At 34.7% G+C, this 15,789-nt stretch overlaps 1 protein-coding gene and 1 long non-coding RNA gene across 5 annotated transcripts in view; one reads left to right on the forward strand and one right to left on the reverse strand.

Annotated features, from left to right (window-relative positions):
- Positions 1-15,789, forward strand: part of LOC118924102 (uncharacterized) — a 257,912-nt gene that overhangs the window by 27,238 nt on the left and 214,885 nt on the right. The window lies entirely within an intron of this gene.
- The window catches only part of MYOZ2 (myozenin 2), a 37,326-nt gene that overhangs the window by 6,967 nt on the left and 14,570 nt on the right, over positions 1-15,789 (reverse strand). The window contains exon 4 of the mRNA XM_036908608.2: positions 5,078-5,207. Coding sequence (XP_036764503.1) covers positions 5,078-5,207 — 130 coding nt within the window. The remainder of the gene's footprint in view (positions 1-5,077; positions 5,208-15,789) is intronic.

Here is a 15,789-nt window from a genome sequence, read left to right on the forward strand (position 1 = left end):
AAACCCCTTTATACTTAAAGAATTTTCAAAAGAAACTACTTTGCTTAATGTTTAGTTTTACCAAATCATAGTTATATCTTCTTTGGCTATCTTAGTATATATTTGTCCAGTTAAACTATTCATTAAATTTAAAAAATGTGTCCCTTACATTAATTTATACTAGGCTTTAGATAGCACAATAAATGTATTATTTAAAAACATATATATATATATATATATATATATATATATATATATATTGAGTGTCTACTGTGGTCTAGGCTATGGGAGAATAGCAATGAAGATAAAATCTCCCTCCTCTCAGAGATGATTTTGTAGAAGTAATGCTCAGGTTTTGTCTGTCTTAAATTGCTGAGTGGCATACAAACTGTTGAAGCTTCAAAATAATAAAGCACTTTGTTTCCACTGCCTTGGTTAGGCCCCAATCTTATTCCTTGATGTGTCCATACCATGCTTACTTTGTGAAGATTTGTTACCTAACTTTTCTACTTCTGGTCTCACTACCTCAACTTAGTCTTCTCACAAGAGCTAGAAATTTTCTGTAAATGCTATTTAAAAATCATGCAAATTCCTGGCATGAACTTCTAACCATGTTCACATGTATCGAGTGACAATCTTCAGGTTTTCAAAGGCACAGCTATCAACTCTCCCTGTATACTATGCTACTGCTTAATTACATCCTTCATGTAATTCTCTCTTCTACCGTGTCAAAATCCTTTACCATTTGATCACTCCTACTTTTGGGTTTTCTTGATGCTCTTTTCTTCTCTAAATGTTTTATGTTTTCTGTTTTCTGTCAAATCATGCCTATCCTTTCTTTACACTAAAGAGTTTATTGCCTCCAAAAAATCTTGTTGAAAATTCCACCTCCAGTTAGTTATTTGTGTGCAGTAATTTAATTTTCTTCTGATTGCCCTCGGTATCCAGTGGTAGTCTCTTTTAGTGGGCTTCTTTTCTCTGCTTGCCACTTAAATACGAGTGTTAACTCAAAGCTCTTTTCTTAGGCATTACATTCTGCCTAGAAAATTCCATTTATGTACATGGCTTTAGTTATGATGTACATATTGATGATTCCAAGTTTTGATTTTTAATCTCCAGGCCCTTCTCTTCAACCACTTACTGTATGTCCAAATGAATATTCACCTGGCACCTTTTAAAACCTGTTTAGACCTATATGCATCCATGTTTTAATACATACTGCTTTTTTATATTGGTCATCTTAGTGAATGTTATCATTTACCCTCAGACGCCTAAGACAGAGCATTATCCTAAACTCCCCTCATCCTCACAACGAATCACTAAGTTTTACCAGCTATACTTAAGGATTTCTAAAATTGTGGCTCTCAAACTCTATGTTTCTGAATCACCCTGGACATCTATTTTAAATGTCGGTAATTGGTTCTTGCCTTTAGAGATTTGGCTTCAGTGAGTCTCAGGTATGGCTTACAAATCTTATGTAAATGATTGTCACACAGAACATTGGGAAACTTTGCTCTAGAGAATCTCTTTGCTCTTCATTCCCGTTACTACTGCCCAGATTCAGCCTTGCCCATCTCTTGACGGAGCTTTCCCAGTAGGCTTTCTATTAATCCATTAGCTCTCAACCCCTCTCGCAGGCACCCTCTACACTGCTGCCCGAGTGCCCTTTCTAATGGAAACTTGATTGTGTCACTCACTTCCCTTTCTCAGGATGCCTTAGTGGCTCCCCACAGCATAAATGGAAATTACTCAGCATGACACACAGGGCCCTGCCCACCTGTTCAGCCTTGTCTCCTGCCATTCCCCCTCTCACATTTTATGCTCCAGAACCTGGATCTACTTGAAACTGGCTCTGTCCCCTTAAGCCTCCCTACTTGTTTCATTTGTTCCCCATATCTGAGGTGCTCTCCCTCATTCTTGGCACCTGAAAATTCCTATTTAAGCCTTAGCTTGAGGTTACCTATCTATGTATGTAGTCATTCCTGTCTCCCTCAGGAAAGTGGAATTATTTTTCATGTGCTGTCCATCTGCATGGTATGCAAAACTCCGTTATCATAGCTACCACATTTTATTTCCTATTCTTTTCCTGAAGTTGATTAGATATTAGCCATATCGAAACTGGAAATTTTTAAATTTTGTATTTAAAAAAATTCCTTGAAATCCCACTACCCTAATATAATTATTTTACTTTTGTGTATTTTTCCCCAGTTTTTCTTCACCCATAAACATAATGATCACATAATTCTAGTGTATAAATGTAATTTGGTATTTTATTTCTAATTAACTTTGTTTCAAATATTTTTGAATATTTCTACATCATCTTTAAAATCATTTTAAGGGTTTCATAATTGTTGCATTAAGGAATGATAAATGATCGATTTTTTGCATTTTTAATATTCCAATTTATTTTTATAGATAATACTAATAACATTTTTATTGTCTGATATACTGAATTATTTACAGTAATGAAGGTGCATATCTTTAACCTCTCAAAAATACTATATTTCAGCAATGCTACATGTCAACATTGCTTGTTTGATTTTTAAATACGTTTTCAGTGTAACTGATTTAAATTCAAAGGAACTTTACTCCTGTAGTATTATGGCATCATAATTTGAGAAAAGTTGACTTTTGCAATCATAATAGGCTAATCAATAAAAATTTTTGCTAAATTGGGATAAGCTATCATTTGTTTCCTAAATTACCAAAATGGAAGGATCTATTACTCTTGCTTCATGTCAAATATCTGATAACCTCAAAACTCTCTTCTCTTAGTCTATATTATAGAGATATTTTCTAATATTTAATAATGATGTTTAGCTTTAAGTAACTACATGGATTTATACTTCTAAACTTTCTTTTACTATATAAATATTTATATATGTATATATATACACATATACACATGTATATATATATTCTTAGAAGTAAATAAAGTGTACATATGATATTAAATTATGTTTTCACAGAGATAGTAAGACAATAAATATGGTGTGAACATTTGTCCTATGTATGAATTCTTTCAGGGAAGAGATGAGTTTTTCTATTTCTTTTTCAGTTACATAGTTTATAATGATAACCACATAATAAAAGTTCTAACTTAGTGATGAGAGTACCAATTGAACAAACATAAACTTTTCTATATGTCTTCTCTACTATTGAAAGAAAAAAACCCAAACATTTCAAATGTTAGAAAGCAAGAGGTCACAGTACAGTGGTTGAAATTAAAAGAAAAAGAACAGAATATTCTATTATGCATTAAGGATATAAAAATGGATAGGGAAAAGGTTAACTTTAACAGAGTACACTAGTTCCTCCTTATCTGTGACTTTGCTTTCCCCATTTCAGTTAACTGAGGTCAACTGTGGTCTGGAAGCAGATGATCCTCCTTCTGACACATCACCTGCAACTGTCGCTGCCTCCATTAACATTGCCTGTGTCGCAATGCCTATGGTGTTCACCTCGTGTCATCTCATTGCGTAGGCATTTTATCTCACATAATCACAAGAAGGGTGAGTACAGTACAATAAGATATTTTGAGAGAGAGGGGCCACATTCACATAACTTTTATTATATATTGTTATAATTCTTCTGATTTGTAATTGTTAATCTCTTACTGTGCCTGATTTATAAAGTAAACTTTAACATAAATGTATACATGTGTGTGTGTGTGTGTGTGTGTATAAAGCATAGCATATATAGAATTTGGTACTATCCTCATTTTTAGGCATCTCATAGAGGTCTTAGAACATATCTCCCAAGGATAAGGGGGAACTACTGTATTTATATGTTAGGGACTATAGCTATATAATCACTCTTTATTCTCACAGCAGCCCTGTGCAGTGAGATTTGTTTTCCTTATTTTACAGCTTGAGGAAACTGAGACTCAAAAAGATTACTTTTATTTCCCAACACGGTAATAAATTGGGCAGGGATGGAAAGATCCAGGAAGTTGAACTTAAGTCAGATTCTGAAGCTTGTTTTTCCCCATATGCTTAATGGTATATACGCAGAATCTGTTCCTTGCTTTTCTGCCATTAAAAAAAGGCAACTTGAAAGTTACTTGAAAATTTTATTAAACTGTTTCACTTCAGAATTGTATGCATTCTAGTTATTTACTTGGTCCCCTTCAATGTTACTACATCTATCAATACTTTTTCTCATTGTGTTCATTAAGAATGTCCCAATAAATCTAAGCTCATTAATGATTGACATTCAGCTTATTTTTAAATAAGATTTAATATGTTACAGTTGCTTTACTTACATATTTTCAAAAACACTTGATATTTCAGAAGAATTCTAGGAGTACTTTTGCTAAATTTAGTTTATTTTACAAAAATATGTAGGAATTGCTATAAAATACTTGAAATAAAAAAATCTATACATTGCTCTTGAGAAAATATTTGGAGATAGCTGCTGTCAGTTATTTTGAAAAGGTATTGTCTGAATAGATCAGATCATTTTTGTGAAATTTTAATATTTTAAAATCTAACAATACTTTTGAATAGCTTATACTAACTGGATAAGGAATTGCTTCTCTTTTAAGATAATAAAGAACAATCTTAAGGAATTGCATTTAAGGTCCCATAAGGGGGTAAAAATAAGGAAAGCAATCTCCTCAAGGTCACATCATGTGAGTCATCTGTAAATTTGGTACCAGACCTGGATTTAATTCTTGATCAGTCAGTATGAGTTTATAGCCATTCATAACCTCAGTTTCTTAATTAATGAAATGAGGATTGTAATAAATATGTCATAGAGTTATTGTGAAATGTAAAGAAGACGGTATATATGAGAGCACTTCATAAATTGTACAGTCCTACAAATAGAATTTCAATATAATTACAAATGAGTTCATTTTTAATATAACAGATGATTGTTATATCAAATACAATCTAAAGAGCATAAGATCACTTTAAATGTTTTACATGATTCTTTGAAGTCTAAATCTTTACATTGTCTTGAACTTATACCCAGAATAAATATATAATGAGAAAAACTGTTATCATTTAACACCATTTACTAAATCTGAATGACTTGAATAATATATTTAAGTGCACAGCAGTTTTATTATTCTATTTGTAAGGGGTTTAGTTACCTGGTGCAATGTTTTCTGGATTTGGGGGACTTCGTAGATCTGGGGTGTTGGGAGGAGTAAACGGGGCTTGTTGTGAACCACCTTCCAAGTTGCTTCCATCCAGTGTCTCATTCTGCATGGCAGTATTGTACTGTATTTGACCAAAAGCAAACTCTGCTGAAAACTCAACAATATTAGACACTCTAATAGGAGATACCGTATGTGCAAAATTTCATTTGTATATTTAGAATTTAAATATAATGTCACTTCATTATTTCATGGGGCTTCAATAATTTACATGGTAATTGGTTAAGCTATCAAATGAGAAATTTTACTGGTATCAATCTAAGATCTATTTTATGATGACCACCCACTTAATAATTAATTGAGCCCTACTGTGTACCAGGCACTGTTTTTAGGACTGTGTATCAATTATTTAATTTACTGTTCACAACATCCCTTTATGGTGAATCTATTTAATTTTTAAGTCTTTGCTAATCTAACATTATAGAGCATACTAGTCAAACATTTGGCTTCATCATTGTTACATTATTTTATTTATAGTTGAGATTTAATTAGGTTTTAAAATATGTCTTGTTTTAAAATTTAATCAGAAATTTGAACAGCAGTCATGAATAACAACAAAAACATTTGTACTTTAAGCTGCATGAAATAGTAGAAGGAAGAATTTGGGATTTCTAGAAATGAAATGCTTAAAAGAAATGTTTGTCTTTTAAATTATAAGGTCAGTGTTTACTATTATAATTTAGTGTTTATTCTATGGTAATAATATAGCACTTCAAAAACAGTCAGTTGGCATTAATCAGAGAAAAGTAGACATTGTAATAGATTATGCTCTCATATATGGCTTGGCCTTATCTCTATAATAAAGCATTGTTTTAATTATTTGTAAGAAATATGTGTATTTTTTTAAAAAGCCAATTTACTTAAGAAGTGCATAAAGTCAAATTATCTTTTAACTTTAGAAAGAAAACTTTAGCTAAGAGAATAGTAAATAAAGACTAATATGAACTTTTTTGTGTGTGACCAAAACAAAATATTTTTAATGCTTTTGCATTTCTATATTTATAAGATTATATGGTAAAGTACAATGTTATACTTTAATACTTATTTAACTTGATAGAAATGTGAGGATAAAAGACTATTTTGTCCTAAAATCCAAATAATTAAAGGCTGTAAATTAAGGGTCTCACTTGATAAAATCTAAAGGAAATAAAGTTTATTCCTATTTTCAGGCTTCCCTCACCCACAGCCACTCTTTAGTTGCCTTTTACATTCCCCTAGTTCTCTGCAGCACCACGGGGAAAGTCGCTGTGTAGGGCACATGTTAACAATGGTGAGCTGGTGTGTGGAAAGGTACAAGCCGGCATAAGAGTTTGAGCACTGGGCATAAGAGTTTGCATTTTATTCAACAGGCAGTAAGAAACAATTTCTAAAGATTGGAATAATGCTGTACTCAGAAACTTTAGTATTCAGTATTTTGAATGTAGCTACTATTATCTTAAGGATTAAACTTAATAGACTAGATTAGTATTGTTTTTCAATTCTGAACCCACACCACCTCTTAAAAAAAAGGAAAGTTCTTGTTAACTTTAATTACAAATAAAAAGCTAGTTGAGATAAATATAGGAGAGTTTAAATATATAATGCATAAAGAATTACTTTAAGTTCCTGAAGTGCATCCATGAAATGAATTTCACTTAAACTTATAAATCATTCTATCTACAATTAATTTAAGAATTGTAATATTGTCCTTTATAAACTTTTTCCTGGAGATTAATGATGAACAGAAAAAAGCAACTTTTCCCCACTAGTCATTATCAAGAGACACCCAGTACCTCTATTGTCCTTGTAAAGTATACAAACAAAGCCTTATAAAGTTGGGTAATGACTTATTTTAATTATGATATGACCCTTAAATTACAAGTTCCATCATGTGTGATGCCCTTCAGAAGAAGTTGAAAAGACAAATGAAACAATGTTTCTTTTTATTTTAATTAAGTTGACTCTAAACAAAATAAAAGGAGAGTATCTTACATGTTACAAATGTACAAGTTATAAACACACTTATGTGTATTATATGACTTCTCATGAAATATCAAGAGAAATAAAAGGTTGTTTAAGAAATCTATTCTAAAATTTGTGCCAAATACATAGTAGAAGTTATTTTTTGTACAAAATAAATATATATCCAGAATCTTAGTATACACCTTTGCCCAGTACTGTTTAAGATTTCTAAGAATTTCAAAACATCCACAGTTACTAAACACATATGTAGTCTTAACTGTAATTTGTAATATGTAGATTGTTTTCCTTAATGCCCCTTGTAGTGATTTATAGAGGAAATTTTAATTATCATGAATCACTCTTCTATTAAAAAATTTTCCCTTGTATGCTTATTTTCTTCATCCATTTCATTTTTTTTTGCCAATTTGTTTAATAAGCAGATAAGTTCATGAATTAGGGCTTTAAAATTGGTGTGTGTAACAAGCAGTGTATCTTCACTTCTTTTTAAGAATGTACATTTCCGTTTGTTATTTAGGTCATAAAAAGGTTTGTGGGGTTTGAATTTGCTAGTTTCTAAGCAAGAGAATAAGCCCAAAGCTGCTCTTAACTTTTTTATATTTTTAAAATGAAACTTAATATTTGAACAAATGTCATTGATGAATTACTAAGGAGTTGGTTTATGTTTTCATCTAATGATGTTCTAAACATTAAAATAAGAAATATATAAATAAGAGTTAAATAATTACTTTGATAATATCTATGGCTCAAGAGATGTGGTAAAAGTAAAAGCTCATTTCTGAAAATGTGGTCAATAAATTGAATTAATGTGATATAAATATAAAGATGATTCAAAAACTAGATTATGAGTAAATAGTTTTCTATCTTCAATGTTACTTTTGTCTCTCCATCACTAGACAAAGATTGTATTTATTTATCTTTGAGCTCCCAGCATGGTATCTAGAACAAAGTAGATATTCAATAAATATTTGCCAAAAGTATAAATAAATGAATGGAAATAGACCTGAACCTAATACTCTTTTTTAAATTGTCCTTTTAAAAATGTTTCCTCCAAGTTGCAATCTATTGCCTTCGTAAAGCAAATGTATCATCATACAATGTAGTTCACTATCTTCCTCAGTGATTTACTGTATAGGTCATTTTTAGAATTAAGGTCATATACCACAGATCATTAAAGCCAGATGGTATCTTAGGGAACATTTGAATCTATTTCTTTATTTTATAAATGAGAAAACAGGTTCAGAAAGCCAAAGAAACCTTTTAAATGACTCCACACTGCATGGCTCATGAGTGAACTAGGACTAAACACTGGTCTCCTGGATTCCAGGCCAGGGTTTCCTTTAATTACATCATGATAAATGTCAGAGCCAGAATTCTAGAACTCTGAGAACTGGGTCTCAGTCTTTTTTATTATGGTGTTGTTTAAGTCAGATCAATATACTTCCTTGAATATTTCATTATTTCTAAAGAAGAGAGAGTAAATTTCATCAGACTTCAGAGTGTGTTATGGAACTCACTGACATGTGACTTTATTATTATGTATTAGGATTATTAATCACTATTATTGTTTATTACTATAAGTTATTTATCAGCATTTCATTGTTTATTTCAATATGCCTGTTTTGGAGTATTTTATTTATTTAGTGCCCAATCATCCACAAATACAGAAAACTATTAAGGCATATTCTTATACACTGTATGTATAACCTGAACATAAGGCCATAGGTATATAAGATTATTATCAATAATTTGAAATGCCAGTGATGAGAGGATATGTTGTGTTAATGAGAACATGTTTCATCTCATTGTACCCTCCTCCAGAACTATAGTTAAATCATTATACTTAGAGATGTAAATGTAAATTAGGAAAACAAGATTTATTCATTTATTCAGATGTCTAGACTTGTAGATGACTTTTCAAAGAATTTCCTTAAGCTGCCTTATTTTGTATTACTATTTAAAGCTGCTTCTCTGTTGTTATTGAAAGAATATGATTTTATAGTTAGACTCCATCAGCTGGGATAGGAATTATTTTAGGCTCATACTGTATTAGCCATGGACATTTTCTGATAAGACGATACTGGGCATAATTATAGGGCAACATAATATCACATTTATCCATGACTTTAAGTGAAAAATCATCCCTCAAGGTGTAAATACTGTAGTTCAGTTAAGATTTGATATCTAACTGAATTTGGATGACTAGATTCAATCCATGGATGTTAAAGGATGCTTATTAATGTGAAAAAAAACTATGTAATTTAAGATGTCCTCTCAACATTTACTGTTAACTAGAATCATAATAAGGGAAATAGAAATTTGGGGAATTAATAAAATTTTGTGTTCGTGGGTGTGGATATTAGTTCTATACTGTGTTTTAGTAATTATGGTAAAAGATTCCAGTGAAACTGTCTGTCTGCTCTAAAGAAGTTAGCTGCTCATTCAAAATAACTTCTTAGTGATGGTAGGAGACAAGTTTTCAGGTTTGAATTCATTAAGTAAACTTACAGACTTTTCATAGCTACAGTAAGAAACCCTCAATAAATAAAACATATTTGTTGTAATCTCCACCATCTCTTCAAATTTAGAACCAATGCACTATTTCTTTTTGATTATTCATGTGTGATATTTATTTATTTACTTATTTATTTATTTATTTATTTTTTTGAGGAACATTATGTTTACTAGACTTCCCCCATCACCAAGTCCCCCCCACATACCCCATTACAGTCACTGTCCATCAGCGTAGTAACACGTTGTAGAATCACTACTTGCCTTCTCGGTGTTGCACAGCCCTCCCCATGCCTCCCCCTACATTATACATGCCACTCATAATGCCCCCTTTCTTTATCCACCCCTCCTTTTCCCTCCCTTCCCACCCATCCTCCCCAGTCCCTTTTCTTTTGGTAACTATTAGTCCATTCTTGGGTTCTGGGAGTCTGCTGCTGTTTTGCTCCTTCAGTTTTTTTCTTTGTTCTTATACTCCACAGATGAGTGAATTTATTTAATACTTATCTTTCTCTGCCTGGCTTATTTCACTTAGCATAACACCCTCTAGCTCCATCCATGTTGTTGCAAATAGAAGGATTTGTTTTCTTCTTATGGCCGAATAACATTCCATTGTGTATATGTACCACATCTTTATCCATTCATCTACTGATGGACACTTAGGTTGCTTCCATTTCTTGGCTATTGTAAATAGTGCTGCGATAAACATAGCGGTGCATATGTCTTTTTCAAACTGGGCTGCTGCATTCTTAGGGTAAATTCCTAGAAGTGGAATTCCTGGGTCAAATGGTATTTCTATTTTGAGTTTTTTGAGGAACCTCCATACTGCTTTCCACAATGGTTGAACTAGTTTACATTCCTACCAGCAGTGTAGGAGGGTTCCCCATTCTCCACAACCTCGCCAACATTTGTTGTTGTCTGTCTTTTGGATGGTGGCTATCCTTACTGGTGTGAGGTGATAACTCACTTTGGTTTTAATTTGCATTTCTCTGATGACTAGTGATGTGGAGCATCTTTTCACGTGTCTGTTGGCCATCTGAATTTCTTCTTTGGAGAACTGTCTGTTCAGCTCCTCTGCCCATTTTTTAATTGGCTTATTTGCTTTTTGTTTGTTGAGGTGGGTGAGCTCTTTATATATTTTGGATGTCAACCCTTTATCAGATCTGCCATTTACGAATACATTCTCCCATACTGTAGGATGCCTTTTTGTTCTATTGGTGGTGTCCTTTGCTGTACAGACGCTATTCAGCTTGATATAGTCCCTCTTGTTCATTTTTATTTTTGTTCTCTTGCCCAGGGAGATATGTTCATGAAGAAGTTGCTCATGTATATGTCCAAGAGAATTTTGCCTATGTTTTTTTCTAAGAGTTTTATGGTTTCATGATGTACATTCAGGTCTTTAATCCATTTCAAATTTACTTTTGTGTATGGGGTTAGACAATGATCCAGTTTCATTCTCTTAGATGTAGCTGTCCAGTTTTGCCAACACCAGATGTTAAAGAGGCTGTCATTTCCCCATTGTATGTCCATGGCTCCTTTATCGAATATTAATTGACCATGTATGTTTAGGTTAATTTCTGGACTCTATTCAGTTCCACTGTTCTGTGGGTCTGTTCTTGTGCCAGTACCAAATTGTCTTAATTACTGTGGCTTTGTAGTAGAGCTTTTAGTTGGGAAGCAAGATCCCTCCTGCTTTATTCTTCCTTCTCAGATTGCTTTGGGTATTTGGGGTCTTTTGTACTTCCATATGAATTTTAAAACTATTTGTTCCAGTTCATTGAAGAATGCTGTTTGTATTTTGATAGGGATTGCATTGAATCTGTAGATTGCCTTAGGCAGGATGGCCATTTTGATTATCTTAATTCTTCCTAACCACGAGTGTGGGATGAGTTTCCATTTGTTAGTGTCCTCTTTAATTTCTCTTAAGAGTGTCTTATAGTTTTCAGGGTATAGGTCTTTCACTTCCTTGGTTAGGTTTATTCCTAGGTATTTTATTCTTTTTGATGCAATTGTGAATGGAATAGTTTCTCTAACTTCTCTTTCTGCTAGTTCATCATTAGAGTATAGGAAAGCAACAGATTTCTGTGTATTAATTTTGTATCCTGCAACTTTGCTGAATTCTGATATTAGTTCTAGTAGTTTTGGAGTAGAGTCTTTAGGGTTTTTTATGTACAAAATCATGTCATCTGCAAATAGTGACAGTTTGACTTTTTCTTTACCAGTCTGGATTCCTTGTATTTCTTTGTTTTGTCTGATTGCCATGGCTAGGACCTCCAGTACTATGTTAAATAACAGTGGGGAGAGTGGTCATCCCTGTCTTGTCCCAATCTTAGAGGAAAAGCTTTCAGCTTCTTGCTGTTAAGTATGATGTTGTCTGTGGTTTTGTCATACATGGCCTTTATTATGTTGAGGTAATTGCCCTCTATACCCATTTTGTTGAGAGTTTTTATCATGAATGGATGTTGAGTTTTGTTGAATGCTTTTTCAGCATCTATGGAGATGATCATGTGGTTTAGACTATCATTTGGGATTATTCTTCCTTCTTTAAATAGGCCTGGATTGCTATATATTTTCCTCTTAGAACTGCCTTTGCTGCATCCCACAGAAGTTGGAGCTTTGTGCTGTTGTCATTTGTCTCCATATATTGCTTGATCTCTATTTTAATTTGGTCATTGATCCACTAATTATTGAGGAACATGTTGTTAAGCCTCCATGTGTTTGTGAGCCTTTTTGTTTTCTTATTACAGTTTATTTCTAGTGTTACACATTTGTGGTCTGAGAAGTTGGTTGGTAGAATTTGAATCTTCTTGAATTTACTGAGTCTCTTTTTGTGGCCTAGTATGTGGTCTATTCTGGAAAATGTTCCATGTGCACTTGAGAGTAATATGTATCCTGCTGCTTTTAGGTGTAGAGTTCTGTAGATGTCTATTAGGTCCATCTGTTCTAGTGTGTTGTTCAGTGCCTCTGTGTCCTTACTTATTTTCTGTCTGGTGGATCTCTCCTTTGGAGTGAGTGGAGTGTTGAAGTCACCTGGAATGAATGTATTGCATTCTATTTCCCCTTTTAATTCTGTTAGTATTTATTTCACATATGTATGTGCTGCTGTGTTGGGCACATAGATCACTATAATGGTTATATCTTCTTGTTGGATTGACCCTTTCATCATTATTTAATGTCCTTCTTTGTCTCTTGTGACTTTCTTTGTTTTGAAATCTATTTTCTGTGATACAAGTACTGCAACTCCTGCTTTTTTCTCCTTATTAGTTGCATGAAATATCTTTTTCCATCCCTTCCCTTTTAGTCTGTGTATGTCTTTGGGTTTAAAGTGAGTCTCTTGTAGGCAGCATATGGATGGGTCTTGATTTTTATCCATTCAGTGACTATGTCTTTTAACTGGTGCATTCAGTCCATTTACATTTAGGGTGATTATTGAAAGATACGTACTTATTTCCATTGCAGGCTTTAGATTAATTGTTACCAAAGGTTCAAGGGTAGCTTCTTTGCTATCTAACCATCTAACTTAACTCGCTTATTAAGCTATTATAAACACAGTCTGTTGATTCTTTATTTTTCTCCCTTCTTATTCCTCCTCCTCCATTCTTTATATGTTTGGTATTTTATTCTGTACACTTTTGTGTTTCCCTTGACTGCTTTTGTGAATAGTTGATTTTACTTTAGTTAGTATTTGGTTGGTCTGCTTTCTTTGGTGTGATTTTATTTTCTCTGGTGACATCTATTTAGCCTTAGGAGTGCTTCCATCTAGCGTACTCCCTTTATAATATCCTGTAGAGGTGGTTTTTGGGAGGCAAATTCCCTTAACTTTTGCTTATCTCAGAATTGTTTAATCCCTCCTTCATATTTAAATGATAATCATGCTGGATACAGTATTCTTGGTTCAAGGCCCTTCTGTTTCATTGCATTAAATATATCATGCTGTTCTCTTCTGGCCTGTAAGGTTTCTATTGAGAAGTCTGATGATAGCCTGACGGGTTTTCCTTATTAGGTGATCTTTTTTCTCTCTCTGGCTGCCTTTAATATTCTGTCCTTGTCTTTGATCTTTTCCATTTTAATTAGTATATGTCTTGGTGTTGTCCTCCTTGGGTCCCTTGTGTTGGGGGATTTGTGGGCTTCCATGGTCTGAGAGACTATTTCCTCCCCCAGTTTTGGGAAGTTTTCAGCAGTTATTTCTTCAAAGACACTTTCTATCCCTTTTTCTCTCTCTTCTTCTTCTGGTACCCCTATAATGTGAATATTGTTCCGTTTGGATTGGTCACATGGTTCTCTTAATATTCTGTCATTCCTGGAGATCCTTTTATCTCTCTCTGCCTCAGCTTCTCTGTATTCCTGTTCTCTGATTTCTGTTCCATTAATGGTCTCTTGCACCTCATCCAGTCTGCCCTTAAGTCCTTCCAGAGATTGTTTTATTTCTGTGTTCTCCCTCCTAACTTGATCCTTTAGCTCTTGCATATTTCTCTGCAGGTCCATTAGCATGGTTATGACCTTTATTTTGTATTCTCTTTCAGGAAGATTGGTTATATCTGTCTCCCCAGGCCCTCTCTCAGGTGTTGTCTGGGTAATTCTGGCCTGGACCAAATTCTTCTGTGTTTTCATGGCAATAGAGGTAGTCGTTGGCAGGTGGCGCGTGTGTCAGCTGAAAGAACAAAGTCCCTTCCTGCTTGCTGGTCACCCTGCCCCTCTCCACTGCCCGAGTCAGTTGCTGCACACCAGGAGCAGCCCTCAGGGCAACTCAGAGCCCTCCAGGTAGTGGCAGGTGCACCGTGTGTGCTCTCCTGGGAGCAGCGCCCCTTTGTGCCCAGCTCTGGCTTCCTCTGCCTGCACCGGGCAGCTGCGCACTGGCGGCAGCCTCTGAGTCTGTCCCAGGCGGATGTGTGCTGGGAGGAGACTCTGGGCAGCTCTGCTGTGGGTGCAGCCACTCGGCCGATATGGCAGGGCCACGCCGGAGGGGGAATGAATGGCAGGCTGCTTATATCTCTGTGAGGAGCTTCAAAGCTGCGCTGCCTCGCAGGGGGCTGGGGTGCCCAAGTTCCTCAGAATTCCCAGCCTGCTGGGCTGAGTGTGTGGGACTATTCCATCCAGCTGTGAAGTCCCTGTCCCTTTAAGATGTTCAAAAAGCACTCGCTTTTCTTTTGTCCCAGGAGAGCTGCCTGCAGGGACCCACTCACAGATTTTACTTTTCCGTTTCCATAATATCCAGCACACCATACAATGTGTGTCTGTGCTCCCAGTGTGGATTACTAAGACTGGTCATTTAGCAGTTCTGGGCTCCCACTCCCTCCCCGCTCCAACTCCTTTCCTCCCACCAGGAGCTGGGGTGGGGGGAGCACTTGGGTCCTGCTGGGCTGCGGCTTGTATCTTACCCCCTTAGCGAGATGCCGAGTTCTCGCAGATATAGATGTAGCCTGGCTGTTGTACTGTATCTTCTGGTCTCTCTTTTAGGTGTAGTTGTATTTGTTGTATTTTCAAAAATACTTGTGGTTTGGGGAGGAAATTTCCACTGCTCTACTCACGCTGCCTGATATTTATTTTTAAAGCCATTTTCCAAAGCTAGTCGTTTTCCTTCTGTGAATCTCTTCCTCTACAATCTCTCTGAATGACAGTTTAAAAGAATATGGTCTTAATGCAATATGTGAAATAAAATTAATAATTTGTTTATTAACATTTAGCAAATGAAAACTTTTGTCCAAAGAGTTTTGTCCACATTAGTTTTGTTGTTAATAGGTACCAGACTTCCCTACACAATGTGTAATAATTGCTTTGAGAGGAGATCAACTGTGTCTGTAGTTCCCAGGCATGTTTCCGTGCCAGGATATATTCAGCCAATAAAATGCTTATACTTACTTTGTGGAGCAATGTGTGCTTTGGAAGTGTTTCCATCCCAAACATTTAACTGGTGATAAGTTTAACTTGGTGATAAGACCATGGAAACTTTCAGTACCACCAATCTCCACTCCCTCTCTCTCCTTTTAGCAGAACAGATCAGTTCTTCAGTAGCAAATCTACAAGCTTACAGTGTCTCTGTTGAACTAAAAAGATATTCATATCATACTTAGTACTTCTTTTGTTTATCCACCTAAACTATTCTTCGTCATGAACAAAGAGTCTAATAGAATCAATGGAAAGAAAATACATAGAAAATCTTGTTTAAGTGACTGTGAACG

The sequence above is a fragment of the Manis pentadactyla genome, chromosome 5, assembly GCF_030020395.1.
Source record: "Manis pentadactyla isolate mManPen7 chromosome 5, mManPen7.hap1, whole genome shotgun sequence".
In the NCBI taxonomy this organism is placed as follows: domain Eukaryota; kingdom Metazoa; phylum Chordata; class Mammalia; order Pholidota; family Manidae; genus Manis; species Manis pentadactyla.